The sequence below is a fragment of the Eupeodes corollae genome, chromosome X (assembly GCF_945859685.1).
Source record: "Eupeodes corollae chromosome X, idEupCoro1.1, whole genome shotgun sequence".
NCBI lineage: Eukaryota > Metazoa > Arthropoda > Insecta > Diptera > Syrphidae > Eupeodes > Eupeodes corollae.
Genome location: NC_079150.1, coordinates 3,848,484 through 3,869,701, shown reverse-complemented (window position 1 = coordinate 3,869,701; position 21,218 = coordinate 3,848,484). Strand labels below are relative to the sequence as shown.

The window sequence follows — 21,218 nt, the reverse complement described above, 5'->3', positions numbered from 1 at the left end:
AGAACTCCTCGAGAAACTAGTTCTACCGAGAGTAAAATTCTCCAATTTCGAATTCCCCGGGAAGACATTTTTCCCTTCGAAATCGGGATTGGGGAATTTTGATTTTCGAATCAGCTGTTTCGTATTGTTTGACAGGAAAAATAACTCGCGAAACAAATTTTCATCATTCAAATTAAAAATGATTTTAAATGTTTCCAATCGCGGCAAGGATTTTATGTGAACAATATGAACATGTAAAACCAAGGACTATTAGAAGATCTTTAAGAGATAGTGGGAATCCCTTGGAGTTGCCTCAGTGGCTGTAAGCATTCATTAGTTTATTCAAATGTTGTCTATCAAAATTTTTTGAAAAATCATTTTTGTTCTTAGCTTTCAAAAGTATTAAAGACTAAACAAGGTTTCCTTTAAATACGTGTTGGATGTCCTCATCAAGTCCAGAGAACCAACAAGAAAGCGTTTTGGGATCCCACCAATCATTAAATTGGGCGCATGTTTACGTTTTTTTGCTGTTACACCTTCTATCGACTCTCTCATTCCAATTAAGTAGTAGACATCATATTTGGAAAGTTTTTGTTCTCTGTTTGGCCAACCGCCAGTACTATTTCTGGCACTAAGGTTTGTAGCGGCTCTAACATATTTTTTTTTTGATCACTCCACACCTAAAATAATAACACGCACTTCTTAATAATAAATTATTGAACTTTCGTTTAAAAAATGTACCTTCTTCCATTCTGATAGTTTTTGCTTGGTGGTCCAGATGAATTTAAAGCATTTGCAGCCGTATGCCAAGACAATAACACCTCCTCCTTGCTTCCTTTCTGGAAGCCACAAGCATTTGAATTTGAAGCTGGCGCTTGTTTGTTGTTTTAGACCTAAAATACTAAAATTTTAACATTTATTGTTTAAAAAAAACTTACATTTTGATTAAACTCCCCACCAAATTTATCGGGAAGAAATTCGCGCCAAATACATTTTTTTATTTCCCTTCTTTTGACATTTAGAATGCCTACTTTTTTCTTGGAGTATTTTTTCCCACATTCGAAGTTAGTTTATAATAAGGGAAAAGAGAAAAGGAAACAAAATTCCCGAGAATTTTTCGTTTAGAATATGAGAAAAGTGAAAAGGGAAATATTTCCCTTTGAATTTTCATTTAGAATCGGGCTGAACCAAAATCATTATCAAGACTATTTTCAGTATTAACGCCGCATTAAATAAAAATACATTTTTTAAATGGTTTTAAGCAAGATAATCTGATAAAACATATCATTTAATACCTAATTTTATCCTAAGTTTAAATATAAATATGTACATAGTGTAGTTTTACATATATATATATATTATATGTAGTATATATGTATGTATATATATATAAGACCCATAAAATAATATTAGAAACAAAAATTATAGAAATATATTATGTTGCTTCGTAGCTTGTTAACAAAGCCGCATCTACTGGTTCCATACAACTTGGACATGTTAAACTGCGCATAAGCCAGTCATCAATACAACTAACATGATATATATGCATACACGGTAAATATCTAACCGATTCGCCAACACAAAACTCAATCATACAAATAACACATTCGCGGGATTTTTTACATCCATCGTATGAACCGATTGGAAGGTGTTGTATTAAGCCAATTCGTTTGGCGATTTTAATTTGTTCTTCTTCAGTGAGATGTGAAACTGGTCGACTAACTGATGGTGATGGGTAGAAAACTGGTTGAAGAATTTCCTAGGTATGACAAAAGAAACGAAAAATTATAAAATTGATTTATGACAACCCATTTTATAACTTACAGAATATATCGGCAATGGTCCAATTTGATCAGATGAGGAATCACGTCCGCTTCCATTATCACTGCCTCGCAGCAAAGATATATCGTCGGCATTCGAGATTTTCAAACAATTTCCCATTTTATGATTGTATTGTTAATAAACTCCTTGTTTAGACCTCCAACCAACAAGAGTTAGTCTTCATTTGCAAGGGGAAATAAATAAAATATTTTAACATTTATTTAATTTGTATTATTAAATTAATAAAATGAAGGTAAATGAGAGTTCAGTTGCTATCTGACAAACACAAATATTCCAATTCAAACCAACTTAAGGTCTTTCAGGATGGAAATTAAAAACTGAGTTTATAAACACCGCACTACAAAGGTTTCTTGCTATCAAATTTTAAAGAATTGGATCTTCTATTTACAAGTGTTTCCAAAAAACCTCTCGGCAAATTCGACCTTAATAGTTACTGCCGAAGTCTAAGCTATTTTCGAAGCTATAATGTTCACAAACATGAGAAAAAACGGCAATTCTTTCTAACTGTCAACGATCATGGCTCTTAAGAGCCTTAGCATCAACAAAAAATATAATCGATCAACTGAGAGGAAAAATAAAAGTAAAGAATAATCTCAAAGTAATATGGGTTCCATATTGCTGATTTTTTGTTGTTTAAAAAGTATCTTCTGCTACTGCTTTTTCGTCTTTTTTTTCTTCGGATCAACATTACTTGATGTATTGTTCATGAGGTGACTTAATGCTTTCTCGGTATCAGTAAGTTCTTAAACCTGCATTTGAATTTTTTTTATGCTTGTAATTCCTATTTAAATTTTAGTTTTTTGAACAACCCATACCTTAATGACTATTAACTTTGTATATGAAAACCATAGTACTCTCATGAGCAGAAACTTTTAAGGCGACCAAAAAGTCATAAACAACCAGAATAAGGGATAATTATTTGTCCACCCAAAAAGTCAAAATTTCCTTCATTCTATTTGAGCCCATCCTTAAATATGTTTTCAAATACGAAGGTCGATTGTTTTTGTTTTCTCTTTATATCAATGAAAATTTGAAAAATTACAAAGTAAAACAAAAATGTCTTAATATTGTGTCTAATAAGGGGATGAAAGAAATGTTTGTATGCTTGCATCAGCTGTTAATGATCTTATTTTAGTTTTTTTTGTTTTTACTTTCATAAGTCTGCTTATGGAATCTCGATTTATTCGGGATAGTTCGACAAGATGAGCCCAACCATTAAATCGGGGCGAAACGCATATATGAAAACTTTTATGCTGGTTTATATATATTTTTGTGATTTTAAATCATATTAAATAATATAAAATACCATAAGGAATTCATGTTTGAGATTAGTTGATAGGTAGGCACAGTATTTATAAATATGTAGTTTTAAATAAAAACACAAATCCATTCCTTTTATTTATGTTCCAATCGTACTTCTATTGTATCATTTTTAATAAATAAATATTAAACAATACACCTTAGAGGGCACATTACAGGACATACCTATGTATATATGTTGTTTGAAATTTGTTTTAGTTATTAACTATCAATAAGTATATTTTCGTAAATATAGAGTCGAAGTAAATATTTTTAACTTTCCATAGGAAGTTGTTGTAATCGGTCTGATTTGTCGAATTAAAAATGTTGACATTTCGCGACGTTTCAAGGTCCATAGAATCGAAATAGAAGATATTTAGAGAGATGTCTGTGCGTGCGTGTGAACGTTTGTACAAACGTCGTCCATAGCTCAAGAACCAGAACTTCAAATACATTTTTTTATACAGATAATGATGCAGATAGGACTCTCAAAAAATTGCGTGGGTGTATTTTTTTTTACCAAAGCAATTTAAAAAAAGGTAAACATTTTGGTCAACCCTAAATATCTCACGAGCAAATAGCACTAGAGAACTGAATTACATTTTATATTACATATTGTAACGTAAGTATATTTCTGGAAGCAAAATCCAATTACCAGTTTTTTTTATAAAACAAAAAATTGAACAAAAATATTTGTCACCTCGAAAATTTTATGATCAAAAATGATTTTATCTCAAAAACAATTTTGTGCAACGGAGAATAACGTTTTTAACATCTGGTAAAATTTTGAGAAAAATCGAATTGATACTTTTTTGTAAAAAAAAACATCACTCAAAGTAGATAAAAATTGATTACGACTCAAATACCTTTTTAAAACTTTGAGATTATGGCTTCCATCTTATTTTATTTTATAAGAAATATTGTTTTCAACATTCGGACACATTTTGAGAAAAATCGAATTGATAGTTTTCTTACAAAAAATAAAAACATTACTAAAAGTTTGGTAAAAATTTACTATTGACACAAATATCTTTACAAAAAATTAAAAATATTGGCTTCAAATTTTATCTCACTGAAAATATTGTTTTCGACATTCAGTAATTTTTTTTATAAAAATTCACTATTCAGTTTTTTCATAAAAAATTAAAATCTACCAAAAATAGTACGCAACATTTGGTAAAAAGTGATGGTCGGTTCTCGAAAGCTCGTGAACGATAGAAGACATTGATTAATTTAATTTAATCCTTCAAAAAAAAGGTGTACCACTAATTTTAACCAATGAAGCCAAATATCTTGAACGACAAATTAAGTTGGAAACCTAACATTAAGGAAAGAGTTAAAAAAGCTACAGTAGTTCTTTTCCTTTACAAGAAAGCCATAGGAAACAAATGAGGTTTTCAACCTCGCATAACTTATTGGCTATCCACATAGGTCATCCGACCAATACGGGGCATTGAGAACCACACCCTCAGCAGCGTTAGACATTCTCCTCCATCTGACACCCCTCGACATCTTCCGCAAAAAAATAGCAGCGATTACAGCTATAAGACTCAACGCCTCATTTCAATGGACCAACAACAATGTGGAGCACTCCATCATTTTGAACCTCTTTGGTTCTATACCAAAGAGTACATAGACTACACTATTCCAAAACCCCAATTTGGAAAAAAAACTTCCAGGTATCTTTTCCATCTAGAGATGAATGGGAAGACAAAAAACTCCTGAATGACAAAAGCATTCACTTTATACAGATGGATCCAAGACAAATGAGGGAGTTGGTAGTGGTGTGTACTCAGAAAAGGTTAATCTAAGCATCTCATTCCGCCTCGCTAATCATTGTAGCGTCTTTCAAGCGGTTCTCTCCTGGCTAAGAGAAAACGTGATATCAACTTCTGATATCCGCATCTTCTCTGACAGTCAGGCTGCTATTAAATCTCTTGACGGTGTCTCAACCAAATCTCAAACGGCCCTCGATTGTCGATCGTCTCTTATGGAGATGGCACAGCAATTTAACATTCACCTCTGTTAGTTGCCGGGCCACAGAGACATCACAGGAAATTGTAGAGCCGATGAACTCGCTAAAAATAGAACCATCATACCTATTTCACCTCAAAGGGAGAAGATAGGTATACCGATAGCTACATGTAAACTCATGCTAAAAGAAACAGCTTTTGGGATAGTAAATTCTAGTTGGCACAATTTACCAACATTTATCTGTCTATTTATTATTTTATAAGAATACCATACCTACATATTTACTTGCCTATAATAGTTCAAGTTATAATTCCCTAATACAATCATCAAAAATATAAAATCTCAACCAAGAATATAAAATTCCTACACGAAATCGCAATTCACCTGCTTTTGTCTTATCATCTTTGTATAGAAAGACTACCATTTTGCACAAAGCATATCCCATCAATATTGTCGCGTTGTGCAGGTCCGCTGTAAGCCTCTGAGATTTCCCCAATTCAAATTTACAGAGGGAAATATTTCTGAAAATAAAGTCAATTCAGTTTTATAAAAACATTTTTCTCTAAAGATTTTCCTCCGAGCAGACAAAAAGCAAAGCAAATGTAAGACGTAAAATCAGTGACATTTTTGTAAAGTATTTGCATTGGGTTGAAATTATCAATTTAACGAGTATCGATTTTTTTTACTCAATTGAATCTCATAAGCTTGAATTTACCTTAGATCTTTTTCAATTGAATATTTATTTATTTAATCATCAAGCAGATATCTAACTCTTACAGACTAGGATATACATAATAACTTTGATTTATTAATAATAAATATAATATTTATATGAACGAGAAAAACAAAAACTCAACAATAATAATTATAATTAACAAAAAAGTTCAGCTGATTGAATAGTTAATTCATTTTAAACATACAATTTGAAGGTATCTCTTGAACAACTTCTAAAAATATCTATTTTATTACATACAGCATTCGTTTCCCTGATGCAATCAGAAATTGGCTCATTAAGGCCTGTGCGATGAAAAGATAAGATTTAAATAATTAGGACATTTTAACATAACAGAGAAGCAAGTACCCCGACTTTCCAGAGTTTTAATATCGAATAATAAGCACCTTGTTTTGTAGGTTGGCATCTGAATTCGCCAATGTATTTTAAAAATTAAATATCGGGTAAAGTTTCTTTGAACTTTTTCAATTGTATTACAGGAGTTTCTATAAAAAGGATTCCAAACACACTAGAAAACTCCAACACAATTCTTACCAGAGAATTGAAAACTGACTTAAGAGAATATGGATCTTTGAACTCTCTTGTGTTTCTTTTTAAAAACCCTAGCATTTGATTAGCCTTGTTATCCATACAGTCAATGTGTGACAGGAATGTCAAGGACCCCAAGGTCCTTCTTACATTCAACGCGTTCTAAAGTTACATGATTAAGTTCATAATTGATTAGAATAGGGGTACTATGACTAAAACACGACATAACTTGGCATTTGGAAATATGTATTAAGATGGAGAAAATTAGACTGACACCATTCTGTTAATCTAAGTACATCTTCAAGAAGTAAATGACAATCAGATAAACATTTTATTCCACGATACAACTTAAGGTCATTGGCAAATAAAAGTCAAGACTACAAGACTAAATTTTTCGCTTCACAAGTCACAAGACATCAAGAAAATTCGTCGATTACACTTTGATATTGTGAAAATTTACTATTGAAGTGACCTCTTAGTTGTTATAGCTATAAATGTGTAGATCAATTTATAGTAGTTGACATTTTTGTAAAATATCTCACTTTGTTAAAATATCTTTTTTTTATTGATTTGTATCTAGTTCTGATATTGAAGTAATTTTATTTGCAGGAAAAAAAAAACATTTATTTAGACTCGTTTCATTATTATTTGCGATTACCCAATTCGCTGATTCCGAACTTTAATGATGTTTTTATATTACAAAATAACTTTTATTTAAATGTATATGTACTTCTTTATTTAAAATATTGAACTATTGTAATTCAATGTGATTCTTATTTTTATGGTTGACAAGTTAAGTCGATTTCGACTTTAGGACATTTTGGTAAGTGATTTTTTTTTTTACAAAATGTAAAGTTTTTGACTATTACGTATTTTTATTTATTGATATTTCGAATTTGTTTTACCTTAGGCATACGAAGTAGAAACTATTTTGTTTTAGTAACTTCATTGCGTACCTTGTAATATTGTTGTTTTTAGATTTATGACATTTTTTCAGGTTAAGGAAGATTTTATTGTTCTTAACAAATTCATTATTATAATTATCATTATTATAATTATTTGTCATAATTCCAAGGTAATAATAAAGTTTGCTTTTGATACATAAAACTTGCATTTTTGTTGATGCTGTAACAAGTTCTGAAATTGTTTGTCGTTTAGATCATTATAAATTTTGCTTACTGGCTAATAACTTGCTATTGTTGCTAATAAGTAATGTACTAGCAAAATAAACTATATACTTCATAAATTTAGATTGCTAAAAAAAGCTTTTGTTTTTTTTCAAATTTCAAAAAGTCATATCTAAAACACCTGACGTGATAGATTTTTATTGGAGTTTTTGAATGTATTCTATCAAAATCCATTTGAAAAGTGTAATTTAAATGCCACGATGTTAATGGCAAGTGATTTGGAATCACCAGAAAATGGTGGACCAACCTCGAAAGTTGCAAAGTTTACGGTAGTTCAAATTGATTTTTACAACAGGGCTACTTAATTGATGTGGAATTGGCTTTAAAGACACTTCAATTCTTTTGAATAATGTCCTTTGTATAGGCCATAAACTTTGGTTGCCATATTTAATAGTTTAGTACAGGGAAATGGTCACTGTAATGCAAGCAAGGAATCGAACTGAAAAGTGGAGAATAAATAATAGTTAAAAAACTAAAGAACTAACTTGAGTACTAGTATCATTGGCTGAGTCTTTTTTTAAAAAACTTATCACCTGGTCAAAGGGTCAGTGCGTTTCTTGGGCAGCAAAGATTATAGGATCATGATATTCAATCAGAGTATTACGCTCATCAAAATAATTAATGAATTCAAATTTCACAAAACAATATTGAGAGTTATTTAATGCTACATGAATTTAATTGCACTTGTTTAAGAGCGGTTAAAAGGCTATGAAAGGAGAGTATATTTTAGGGCTTAAGTTATTTCCTATTATTAGTTGTAAATTGTAAAGGGTTTTAAAACTATGGTGTTTGTTAATATAACAACGAATTTGTGAATACGAACGCAGTAAGTTATGACACTGATTAGAAACTATCTTCACTCTTTGATAGGAGTGTTTTAAGACACCCGTACGCCTTTTAGTATAATGGCTTTAGTTACTACAAATGATTTACATAATTTTCAAAACAGTGTATGTTTTTTAATCATTGGAACACAATTAACAGCTTAAGTTCTTACGGTTCAATCCTTGCATTTTAAATTGAAGGATTTCAACAATAAATTTCATGATTTCACATTAGGTTGTAGATTTTTTTGTTGAAGTCAATAGTAAAGTTTAAAATTAAAATATTTTTTTTTTTAAACTAAACTTGTAATTTCCTGGCACATGTCTGAGGTTATAATATAAAATCAAGACCAACTTACATACATTATGTCTTCGTTTCATCTCACAACTATGATGAAATCCCAGATAATTCATGGATGGATCTTTAATCCAAGATTCATTATTCCATTTGATTGTCACTTTATTTGAACTCAGCATTAGAATAAGTTTCAATAGAAGACTCAACAGACAAAAGAAGGAATATAAGTGAATAATTTAATGTTGATCATCATTGTCGCGATGCTAATTAGGATAAGAAATTTAGTCAAAATTAGCCTAGGACCGCACACCGGCAATAATTGAATAACCCCTTGACGACCTTTAGAGGATAAATGTACAATTATAGAAAAGATAAAATGCAGGAGACCCCGAACAAAGGGAATACATTTATAAATTAAATGATTTACTTAAAAGAAAAATATTTAAATTAAACAAAAAGAAAAAAGTTTTATAGTCAATATATCTACCCTTTCTTTGTCACGGAAGAACAACCAACAGCAGTAGACAATTCGCAGCAGCTTTCAGTGTTTGTTGTTCTCACTTGCTGGTTGTATTCATATGTTTTTATTTCGTCTTATTGCAAGAAGCCAAGTGGAATAATTTCTTTTATCACCGCTGCCTGCTACCAATCTTATGAAATTGCATCTGTTCGTTTGTGATGACTTGTTGAGAATTATTATTGTTAATTTTTCTTTGTTTATGTAGGTGTAATAATATTATAGATCCCACTGGTATTTTTGTTTCTCTAGATGGCAATTGGTTTATTATTGCCTATTTATTTATTTTGCACCATTAATGTTTTTTTCTTATTAAAGTTGTCCTTTTCTTATTGGAAATACAACGTAGAGCTAAGTTGTCTTAGCAGAAAATTGACATTTATTTCTGTGTTCTTGTTGTGTGTTCCTTCTGAATGTCGTATTTCTTTTGTTATTTGCGTCTTCTTATATTTTAAGTTTGAATTATTTCTAAATCACACTAGCAAAGTCAATTTAATTATAGTATTCACATTATTTAATAGTGAAATTAAAATTGAATACATTTTCTTCACTTCACCGTCATCTTGATCAACTTTTCTAAAGTTTTATTTTCTTTTTGTCTTGGCTACTGGGCATGGTCTTGATAAGAAAAATACACAGCAGCTGAGATGTAACAGTGAAGCCAAACTACAAAAATTAAAGTCTAGTACATTACAAACTTTCTCTAATCTTTAAGGGGACGGTTACAGATATCAGTAAAATCCATCAATAAAATTTGAAACAGGAGAAATCTGATATATATTACTGATGAGCGTTTATAGCGATCAGTAAATTTACGTCATTAAATAATATGGCTCCACATTCCATTACCGCAGTACGAAATTTTTATTTGATATATATATATGCAAATAAATAATAACTATAGCGATTTAAGGCCGAGGAAATATTTATTTCTATTTTAAATTAATTTTCAAAGTTCACTTTCTTACATACAAAACATGCAAAAATGCTTGATTTTGATTTTCTTCCCTGTTTTTTTGTTCAGTGTTGCCATAATTATTTTTTTGTTTTAAGTGATCAAATGCAAAATTTTGATTTAAGTGCTCAAATGCAAAAAGTACTTTGCCAAACTCGCACCCTAACCAAATCCTATATTGATCCGAAGCAGGAGGATACCTAGCTGTTAGTACGCCTCCGTGCTATCAATTCAAAAAACTTGTTTTAGGCTCAAAAAATGAAATACAAAAAAAGTAGGATTAGGTCCGAAAAAGAAAATATTTTTTTCTATGACTTAAATATGTTTCCTAGCCTTAATATTTAAAATATGTTCTATTAAGACTCCTACATAACTTTAAAAAATCTGAAGGAAATTCGCTCCAATTAAATGTCACTTCGAGGCTTCGCTTTTTTTACTGTTGCTTTCTTTAGTAAAATTTTTAATGATGTGATCGGAACAGTACAAAATTGAAACACCAACAGTAACACCAATAAAACGAAATGGATTTTTTTTGGCCTTTGGCAGTCAGCTGTTCAGTAAAATTAAATTTCATCATTGAATAAATTAAAATGAATTTATAAATTAAATAAAACTTTAAATGTATTCTTTCTTTAAAAAAAACTTGAACATAGCATCTTATTGCATCAATCTTTTGCTAGAAAAAATCTGTAACATGTTCAAAAACTAAAAACAAACATTTTACGGATGGATTTTACTTAACCGACCCCTTACTATACAATAATAGGACTGCGTTGTGAGAACTAAAACCATTCATAATTGAGCGAGCAGTTAATATTTCTAAGATTTCTGAAACATTTTTCAAGCGGTTTGAGGAGAAGGTAAAAGAAACATAGACAAAATTCACCATTTATTCTCACCAAACAATCAAATTATCTTTGCAGTTCTTTCTTCATTTTTTAAATGTGCAATAGAGAATTCTTAGGAAATCGAATCAAAATAATTGTTTGAGAAAATAGAGAGGACCATTCGTTGGTCCATATAGAGGAATTATATTATCTAGAGTCCCGACGTACCCGTCTTACCTGAAACACCCTCAAAGTCCATTTGAGGTGAAATCTGTCAAATTCGCTATCGGTGAATATATATGAGAGGTAAACAAAATTCAAAATGGGGGATCGTATAATTCCTTGTATATATATTTTCTATAGTACTCTTATGAAGAAAAACGATCGAAGCGACATCTGAGAGGCGTGGAGATGATTGAATTTGATCCCTTTTTTTATACCCCTCAATAGTTAAGAATGAGGGAAAATTCAACAATAATTAAAGAATAGAAAATAGAGAAGAACATATGCAAATGTAGTAGGAGATCGAGGGAGACAATAGCAACAACGTTTTGACATTATATGTGTGTATGCATATTATACTTAAAGAGGAAAGTTTTTACGGTTATGCTTTGGCAAGAAATAGAAAAAGTATTTATAAGAGAAACAATAACAACGCAAAAAAAGTACAGCAAAAGTATTTTTTGCGGTAGGTAGTGAATATAATATATTTTGTAATATATTTGTTTTTCAATTCAATAGGGTGTCTTTATTTTTGATATGACTCTTAAATAAAAAAAATATATTTTATCTTTTTTATACCAAAAATGTAGTTTCATGTAATTCCTTTAGTTTGCCCGTTTTATATGTAGGTATATGTATATATTTATAAAGGATGAATTTTTAAAAGTTATATGAAAGTTAAAAACAAACGCATACAATTCGGGAAAATGCATGAAATCTTTATTTGAATGGATAGTACGGTCCATATAATTTAATTTTTGAAGATTATTTCATGCAGATGTTGAACTTGACCGCGCCTCAAGGGGTCCATTCGCTTAGTCCAATTTTCTATATTTCAATTCAATAAATTGCAAGCGTTGTTCGTTTGTTAGACGAATTATGGTGCAATTATAGACCAAACTGAAGACGTTTGATAGTGAAACAAAACACGAAACGTGCGTCTACTGTTTAAACCAGTCTTGCCAAAAAGATAACAGGTACAAAATCTCCCTTCACTTTAAAAGGGACTCTATCTACGAATTCTTTAGTAAGATCCCAACTAGAGTCAAATGGGCTATTTGTCCTGATAAGATATCCATTTTTGAGAAGTTTTTGTTGCTAAATTCCGAGACATGTTAATTAAAATGCCCGCCGAAAAAAAACTCTTGAAACAAGGTGCAAACTCGGCATGCAATACACTTACAAGCATGTTTGTATCTTTTACAAGAAAAGACCTTAAAAGATTCAAACCGAAAAAAGTAAAATGTTCTGGGCTATATGAATCGAAGAGTTCCATAGAAGCAATTAATGTTATCATAATGATATCTCCACACAAGAAACAATTCCATTCTGTCAAAATCACGATATCTTATATATTAGGCTTATATCTTTCCAATTAAGGCATTGATACCTGTAAGGTTAATTTTTGAACCTAGTTTCATATTATATTGTATTTATTTATTTGTATGTTTTTATATAAAAATTTAAAATTCAATTCAGTACACCCTATTTAGCCGTTAAAAAAACAAAAATCGACCTAGTTTTGAATAAATTTTAATTTTTGATTGTGTTTATACTTGATGCGTACAAATAAAAAATAATACGCAAGAATAACAACAACAAAATAACTGAATATATTTAAAATCTTCAATGCATCATATGCCAAATATGGCAACATTTCATTTATAACAAAAATTGAAAATTTAAAATGAAATGAGAATTATTAATTGCAAAATACCTACATCGTTATTGTATACATATGTAGCTACAAACATATGTATTTGTATATGCCAAATATGGCAACATTTCATTTTTAACAAAAATTGAAAATTTAAAATCTAACGACAATTTTTAAATTCAAAATACCTACAACGTTAAAGTATACATAGCTACAAGCATATGAATACATATGCACATCTCCTCTACATTCACGCGTGAAAGCAAAACAAAAATGTAAACAAATATTATTCCTTTTTGGTTTGAAATTTGTATTTTGGCTATCTCCCTCGAACATATTAATGCTTATGGAACCTAAACAAATTTACTTTTCTCATTCTTTCTTTAGTAATTTTCTCCTCATTCTTGATTTCCTACCAAGCATTTTGATACACGCAGCGCCATAAACGGCGTAGAGATGAAATAAAAATTTTCGTTCCATAGGACTACTATAAGAAATATATATACAATTTATAATTATAACCTAATGAATTTCACTGTGTTATATAGAGAAATGTATACTTCTCAGAGAACCGACGACGGGTACCCGTCTAGTCTGAAACACCCTCAAATTTTATTTGAGGTGAACTTTTTCAAACTCCATATCGGTGAATACACGTGAGTGGTGGAAAAAGGCAAAATGTCAGATTGGAGTACAAGAACAAATTATGGAATTCTTGTAAAAAATTACAGTTCCACAGATTCGATTTTAAAACCAAAACATTCAAATTGAGATTCTTCAAGTAAGTTTTTGCAAATTATTTTGTTTTGTCTAAATATTTAACAAAATCTATTTCTTTTCAAATCAAAAACCTTAACAATCAAGAGCTTACTTACTTAAGGTAGCGCTATCAGGTTGTTGCATCGTCAACTTTAGACGTTCATATATTATGGCAGTGGAGATTTTGTAAGCGATGTTAAGTGGACTGATTCCTCTATAGTTTATGCAATTTAGAGGGTCTCTATTTTTCAGGATTGGGCAAACAATCAATCAAAACACTTCTTACAGATAAGTTGGTACATGCACCTAAACCAACTTATCTCCAGCTACTGTAAAGGCTCGCTCCAGCGGCTACGCCTGTCGCTGCGATTTTTACCGCATCTCTCACGATTTGAAAGAGCACAACCACCAGGGAACTTGGAATGCATTAAAGGATCATTCCATTCATCACCCCAGCCTTGGAGTTCAACAATTTGAACAATCACTTCACGTGTTGCATGCACTTCCCCTTGTCCTCATAATGAAGAATCCTATGTTCCGGTAGTCCCTTTTATTTACTATGGCCATAAGCATCTAAATCATCATAGATATGTAGTGTTGTTCTTCAGGAGGTGGTATCAGACAGGTTGCTTCTTGATAATTTTGATGTTTTGGATATTGTAAAACAACCTTTAAAGGGGTAAATAAGTCAATTCAATTTTGTACTGCATTTTAAATCCAGTGCTCTCTTCAACAAATTCCTCTTCTTTGGCTTCAAATCGTAGATATCCTCATCATGCTTTAAGCTTCGTACACTTTATCGTGAACTTAAGCGCGACGACCGCGATACTACTCGATCGATGATTTGATAGATGCTGCCGATTTAACCAATCCAGTTTTCGACAGTTTTGGTGCTTCTGTGATTGATACTCCTAAATTATTCTGCGAACTAAAACCATTTGACGATGCTATAAATGGAAAATCTGCATCAATTATATTTTTGAAAGAAAAAATTTCTATTACATTCCGTTTGTTTTATTTTCATTTTCGCTGTCAAAACACTCACCTCGTTGTTATTGTTAATATGTCATAACTGGGACCAACTCAAATTGGGCCATGTTTGCATTGCATTTGTAGGGTGCGTCTATACTTCATGCATGAAGTACGAACATTCTCATCAAAATCAATGACACTACGTCACAAGCAACTGTCATACTCCTGAGCAAGAATATCTACTATCTCATTCTGAACAAAGCCATGTTGCAAACAAATATGTAATATAATGCAATACTTTATTGCATCAGTTTAAAATCATAAAGTAACTGAGACCGACACATTTTTGTAATACCCCTTGTTATAAGATTCAATAAAGATAAATCAAAAAAAAATTCATCAAAATCACAGAATTTGTATGCCAAAAGCAGAAAAATATTATTTTTAGCACAGTTTACACTGAAAAGGAACCAGGATAGTCACGAATTAATTACAAATTACATTCATAAGGGCTTGGTTGCATTAGAAATGCACTGGATAACTAAAACATGCTTAGTCTTGTGGAAAAACTCCTCTTAATTTAGCTTGTAGACCGAAAGAGAACAAACCCTTTAAGTCGGGTCTTTCATGTGAATAGTGCCTTATAATGTTTTTTTGTTTCAGTGATGCCAAGATTCATATTAAAATACGATATTTTTAAATTTTGATTCGATTTTATTTTAAAATTATTCATTAATTTTTAGAATATATCGTCGATTCGAAAAAACGTGTTATGCAAAATAAATACGCACAACCGATAACAAAAAAGAATATTTGTAAATAAAAAAACTGAAAAAGATGATTCACCCTCCGAATTCTTCAAACGAATAATAACGTTTTTGAAATTCGTTAAAGTTTTTTTTTTTTACAAAAATTAAAAGCCTAAAAAGGCATTACTAAAACTTGTTAAAAATTAACATTCGACTCAAATGTCTTTTCAAAATCTAAAATTATTGACTTCAAAATTATTTGTTCTCACATAAAATACTGTTTTTAACATACAGTTAATTTTTAATAAAAATTCAACTGTCAGTTTTTTCATACAAAATTAAAATCTACAAAAAATAGTTTTAGGTTCTCTCGTGAATACCACAAGGTCACCAAAAAAAGATGTTTGCTGTGCTTGGGTTTAATTTGTCCTTTTTGGGTCCATGGTAAACCAAAACAATAGATAATCATTATTTCCCCAAATAAGATTTGCTTTCGTAGTGTTGGCAGCAAAAAACAATTTGATACCCTGTGAGCCTACCTCTAGTCTTATGAGCTATAGTGTAAGAACCGTGCATTGTACAAAAAAAAAATACTAAGCTATTAAATGTATGATGGACAGTTTTATTTAATACACTTTGAGATGGTTGAAATATGAACCCAAATAAATGAAATAAATGCACGAATGGGTCACACGAACTTCATCATGTGTCAGAAAAAAAATTTAAATACCATTTGATTTAAAAGAAAACGTAATTTTTCAGAAATTTTATTTGAAAGTCGTTAAGGCGTTTTTTTTCAAATTAATTTCTTAAAAATAAAATATTTTAATTTTAGTTTAAAAATATTTGTTTGTATTAGACGTGTTACATTGTAATTTTGTAAAAATGGTGACCAGTTTTTAAAATATTGAATTTCGAACTTTTATTTGTAAAAATCAAAACCAGAAACAGAAAAAAATGCTTATCACGAATCGGGTTAAATCTTCAATTTACAAGTTTAAACTTAATCAATCCAATGGTTTACGCTATGGGAGCTAGCACATGCAGCCGGACCACTTTATTCGATTTCTCTACAACCGTAATCTTATGTTTGATTTAAATATCGAGGACGGTTTTTTTACGAATGCAAATAGAAAATGCCTCAAAAATACATACACACATGCCAAAAATACTTATAGTAGGAATAAGAATTAATTTTTGAAAATTATGCCTTTAGCACTTAAGTATTGCAATAACTCAAAAATTTAAAAATTTATTTTCAATGGTAAAAATTGTTTTAAAATTTCCTTATTTGCAATTTCGAATAAATCTTATTGCGATTGTTAAATTTTTGAAGTCCATTTGCTGCTGGCTCCATTTAATCTTTCGCTCAATGGAATGGTTCTCAGCAAAATTCTGTCCCAGATATTGAAAAAGTCACTCAAAGGTAATAATATTGTTGCATTAAATCCGAGCTTCGTTTACACACCATTATTCTTGGGGTCGTTAAATGGCTGATAACACACATCCATATAGTATATCAACTTTAAGTACCCATGGCATGATGGTTAGTGCATTGGACTGACAGTCGTTCTTTGACTTCCAGCGAGTGAAGAAGTGTAAATCAATTTTCTTTTTATTTGCAATTTAAATTTAAAAGTGTTTGAGCAGTGGCTAAGTTGGCATTGTGCCACTGTTTTATATAAGTAATCGGTAGCCTAGTGGAGGTGGCGTCCGAACACAACGCCAAGGGTCGTGGGTTCGAATCCCGTGCGGAGCGCACCAAAAATATAGAAGCTTTTTTTCACAATCGTGAAATCGTCGATTTTATAGATTGGGAAAAAAAGCAAATGGAGAAGGAGAGGAAAGCAGGGGTATCGAAAGATACCTCTGCCAATACATCAGGTGATGTAAGTGTTGTGCAAGCAGCGGTACAAAACATCACCGAAACACAATCAGACCATACATCGGACCACTGGGCAATAGTGAAGAGAAAGAGGCAATCTCCCAATTTGGTGAAGCGGACCAATCCTGCTAAGCGGAACGCCAATAAAATAAAAATGCAGGCAAAAACGAAAGGTGTGACGTCAGATCACGAAACCTCAGAAAGTGATGACGCTGGGAGCGTAGACTACATCTCAGAGGGTGGAGAAGGGCAGTATAGGTCTCCGAAATATAGGAACAAGATCCTATCGGAGCCAGAACCGCCAACAAATAAATCGTTGGAGGGGGAGGTGGACCAAATCCTCCAAGAAGAAAATTCACTGATGGCGGCCCTGCAAACTAAACAGGCAGCCATCAGTAAGTTCGAAGACAGCTTGAGGAAACTAAAGGAGGAAATGGAGCCACTCCTCAGCCAACTTAAGCTGAAGCAGGAAGCGCGCCGACAACAAGAGGCAGCGCAACGGCAACTGCAACAAAAACAACAGCAGCAAAAACAAAAGCAGCAAAAACAACCACAGCAGCAAAAACAATCACAACCCAAGCCCGCTAATAAAAACACAGGAGCGGAGCAAAAGAAAAAACCGCCATCAGCAGTGACAGGCCCGGATGTTGAGGGCCCATCGACATCAAGCAAAGCAATGCAGCAGAAACAACAGCAGCAGCAACAACAGCAGCAGCAACAACAGCAGCAGAAACAGCAGCAGCAACAACAGCAGCAGCAGAAACAGCAGCAGCAGAAACAGCAGCAGCAACAACAGAAACAGCAGCAACACCAGAAACAACCACAGCCCAAGAAGGAGAAGGTGCCACCTATTAGGACCTACCGGGTTGACATACAGGACATAAAACAGGTATGTAAGTCGGCCACTAAGGGCAAATTTCTTATAAAAATTTTGAATGAAAAAGAAAAGAGCTATTCGGTCCAGTGCTTCTCACTGGCCGAATACAAGCTAGTAAAAGAGTTGCTTAAAGAGGCCACAGCTGAGTTCTTCAGCTACACACCCAAAAGTGAAAAGTTTAAGACGGTCCTTCTGAAGGGCATAAGTTCCTGCACGGAACCGGAGGAGCTCTTAGCTGAGCTCCGCCAAAAAGCCAGTGACGATCTCGATTTTATCGGGGTCAAGCCTTTCACTACGGTGAAGTCCAGGCGAGGGGGTTATAGGCTTCCAATGTTCCTCGTAACATTATCGCCCCAAAGCAGTTTTAGTAGTGTCGAGAGAATCGAATCTCTCGACAATCAAGCTGTACGCTGGGAGACATTAAAAAGGCACGACGACATTCTACAATGTACGAAGTGCCAGAGGTTTGGCCATGCCAATGCTAACTGCAATATGCAGTTGCGTTGTGTGAGGTGCGGAGAAACCCACAAAGAAGGAGAGTGCAAGCTGGGGAATGAGCGGGTTGAGGATTTGACCCTGCTCAAGTGTGTCCTTTGTGGAAACCAAGGGCACCCGGCTAGTTATAGGGGTTGCCCTAAGGTCCAAGAAATTAAACAAAAACAGGCCAGTCAAAAAGCCGAAAGAAGTCGAACAGTTCGACAGGCTCCAACACAAAAATTCGTGGATCCCAAATTCTCTTACGCCCAAATGGTGTCAGGGAGTGGAAACACGAGACAGGCTCCACCAACGGTTGCCCCAAAGGCCCCTGTGCCTAAGGCACCAGAGGTGCAGCCTGACATTGTAGCCTTGTTGTTGAGCATTCAAGGTCAACTAACAGGACTGCAAAGTCAGATAAAGGAGCAAGGCAAAAGGGTAGATCATCTCTACTCTTTGTTGCCTGGCCTGGCGCAATTTAGACCATAATGGGCGCGCTGCCGGAGACGCGCCTAAAAGTCCTAGCTGTGAATGTAAATTCACTGATTAGGATTGAACGAAGAGCCAATATGTTCCAATTGTTGAAAGACTACAGTCCCGATGTGTTTATGGCTAGCGAAACTAAGCTAAACCACAAACACAAATTGACTCATAAAAATTACAATATCGTAAGAAGAGACCGGCCCGACTCCACTCAAGGGGGTGGTGTCGCTCTCTTTATACGAAAAGGCATTAATTATAAAGTCATATACAACAATGAATTGCGAAAGCTCAAGACGCTAGAAGTTTGCGTTGTATGCATCCCTCTCACTCAAGGGAAGCGGATGTATATGATTGCGGCTTATGCGGCTGGAGCTCCGCAGGTTACTTACTTTGCTTCAGAACTCGAGATTCTTTTTAGGGAACTGAAACTGAGCTTGGAAGAAAACTATTTCATCTTGGCCGGTGATTTGAACGCAAAACATGAAGATTGGGGAAATCAACATAGTAATCCCAGAGGTAATCATCTTTTTAATTTGATGAATCTTTACAGCGTTGAATATGGCGTCGACCTGCTGGCTACTGAAAGGCCATCGTATCCAAGAAGCGGCTCCTTTCTGGACCTTTTGCTGTACGACACCAGACTGACAGTTACAGACAAAGTGGGTAATCACCCGCGAAACTGCTTACAGACAGTCGAGTACGACAGTGATCACTGCGGACTGGCTGCTGTAATGCAGATTCCGAACGAACGCGTGGAGTTGGAGGAATACGTTGCAACGCACTCTTACAATTACAGTAAGATGCGTTGGCCTCGTTTCACCAACGCCTTAGCGAGAGAACTTCGTTCGAGTGACATAGCCCCACCAAACAACAGAAACCTGACAAATACAGAAATTGACCAACATTTACAACAGATGGACGAAACAATAAAACGAACGATGGAACGGACAATCCCAAAGTACAAAGAACGGGACCAAATGGACGCTTACAGAAACGCGACAATTGACGCACTACGTAGGCACAAGAGTGGCTTACTGACAAGACTCAAAAACTTGTACAGACGACTTACAGACCCACGCGACTTGGAGGTTAGGACACTGAAATCGTCAATAAAAAATGTCAATCTGTTGATTAAGGAGAACTACAGGTTATCAATTAACAAGTACTGGGACCGCAAGATCCGGTCAGTTAATTCGAGTGACCCTGGTATGTTCCCCAAAATCAATAAGATATTCAGAAAAAAAAACGACAATGACCTTCCGTGTCTTAAACTCCAAAGAACCGAAGAGAACAGAGACGTACTCAGGACAGCGCAAATAGATCCAGAGGAAGCCATCTTTGACGATGACTTTTACATAATTGAAGATCCGAAGGAAAAAGTGGAGGCGGTGGGAGCTGCTTTCCAGCAAGTGTACAAGGTGAATGTTAGCATTCGCCCCAACCACGACCTGGAAAACAGAGCCCTACTTAATCACTTTTACCTTCGAAATGATATGACACAATGGCGATCTGAGAACCGCGGTTTCATGCGGTTCAATGACGATTCCTTGGCAAATGCCATAATCGCCGAGCAAACGGGACCAAGTCCCTTGTTAGTGACGAAGGTTGAGCTTCAGCTCATCTTTAATTCAATAAAAAACAAAAAGTCAGCAGGTGTCGATGGTATATCCAACGTTGTACTTAGACATTTACCGATGGAAGCAATTGACATTTACACCACGCTCTTCAATAATGCACTGAATAATGCATATTATCCAGTGCATTGGAAGACCGCTGTGGTTCATCCTCTCCCGAAAAAGGGAAAGGACAACTCCAACCCGTCAAATCTTCGGTCGATAAGTCTTCTTTCGAGTATCAGTAAAGTTTTCGAAAAGATCATTAATAAGGCTCTGACTAAGTGGGCTGCGGACAACAAAATAATTCCGGATAAACAGTTCGGGTTCAAGGCGGGTCATGACACAATTCATGCTGCGTCTAAACTCGTTTCTGATATCCAATGGAATAAATCAAAACAACAATGCACAGGTGCTGTTCTGGTTGATTTGGAAAAGGCCTTTGACACCGTATGGTTAGAGGGCCTTTACCTAAAACTGAACAGGCTTGGCATAAGCAAGCCATTGTTGTATATACTTTATGATATGCTTAACGGTAGAAAGTTTGTTGTCAAAAGTGGCAAT

General features: G+C 33.6%; 1 protein-coding gene across 2 annotated transcripts; it reads right to left on the bottom strand.

Annotated features, from left to right (window-relative positions):
* Nucleotides 1-1,315: 1,315 nt before the first annotated feature.
* Nucleotides 1,316-9,810, bottom strand: LOC129953340 (RING finger protein 11). 2 transcript variants are annotated; one of them, XM_056066458.1, is made up of 4 exons: nucleotides 9,152-9,810; nucleotides 8,726-9,003; nucleotides 1,804-1,978; nucleotides 1,316-1,738 (listed from the first exon to the last, which is right to left on the bottom strand). In XM_056066458.1, exons 3-4 carry the CDS (start codon nucleotides 1,918-1,920, stop codon nucleotides 1,415-1,417), a joined length of 441 nt encoding a protein of 146 aa, XP_055922433.1. In that variant the 5' UTR covers nucleotides 1,921-1,978; nucleotides 8,726-9,003; nucleotides 9,152-9,810; the 3' UTR covers nucleotides 1,316-1,414. The 2 variants fall into 2 exon arrangements, with proteins under 2 accessions (XP_055922433.1, XP_055922432.1); XM_056066457.1 differs by lacking the exon at nucleotides 8,726-9,003 and having other exon boundaries at nucleotides 9,152-9,809.
* Nucleotides 9,811-21,218: the final 11,408 nt, after the last annotated feature.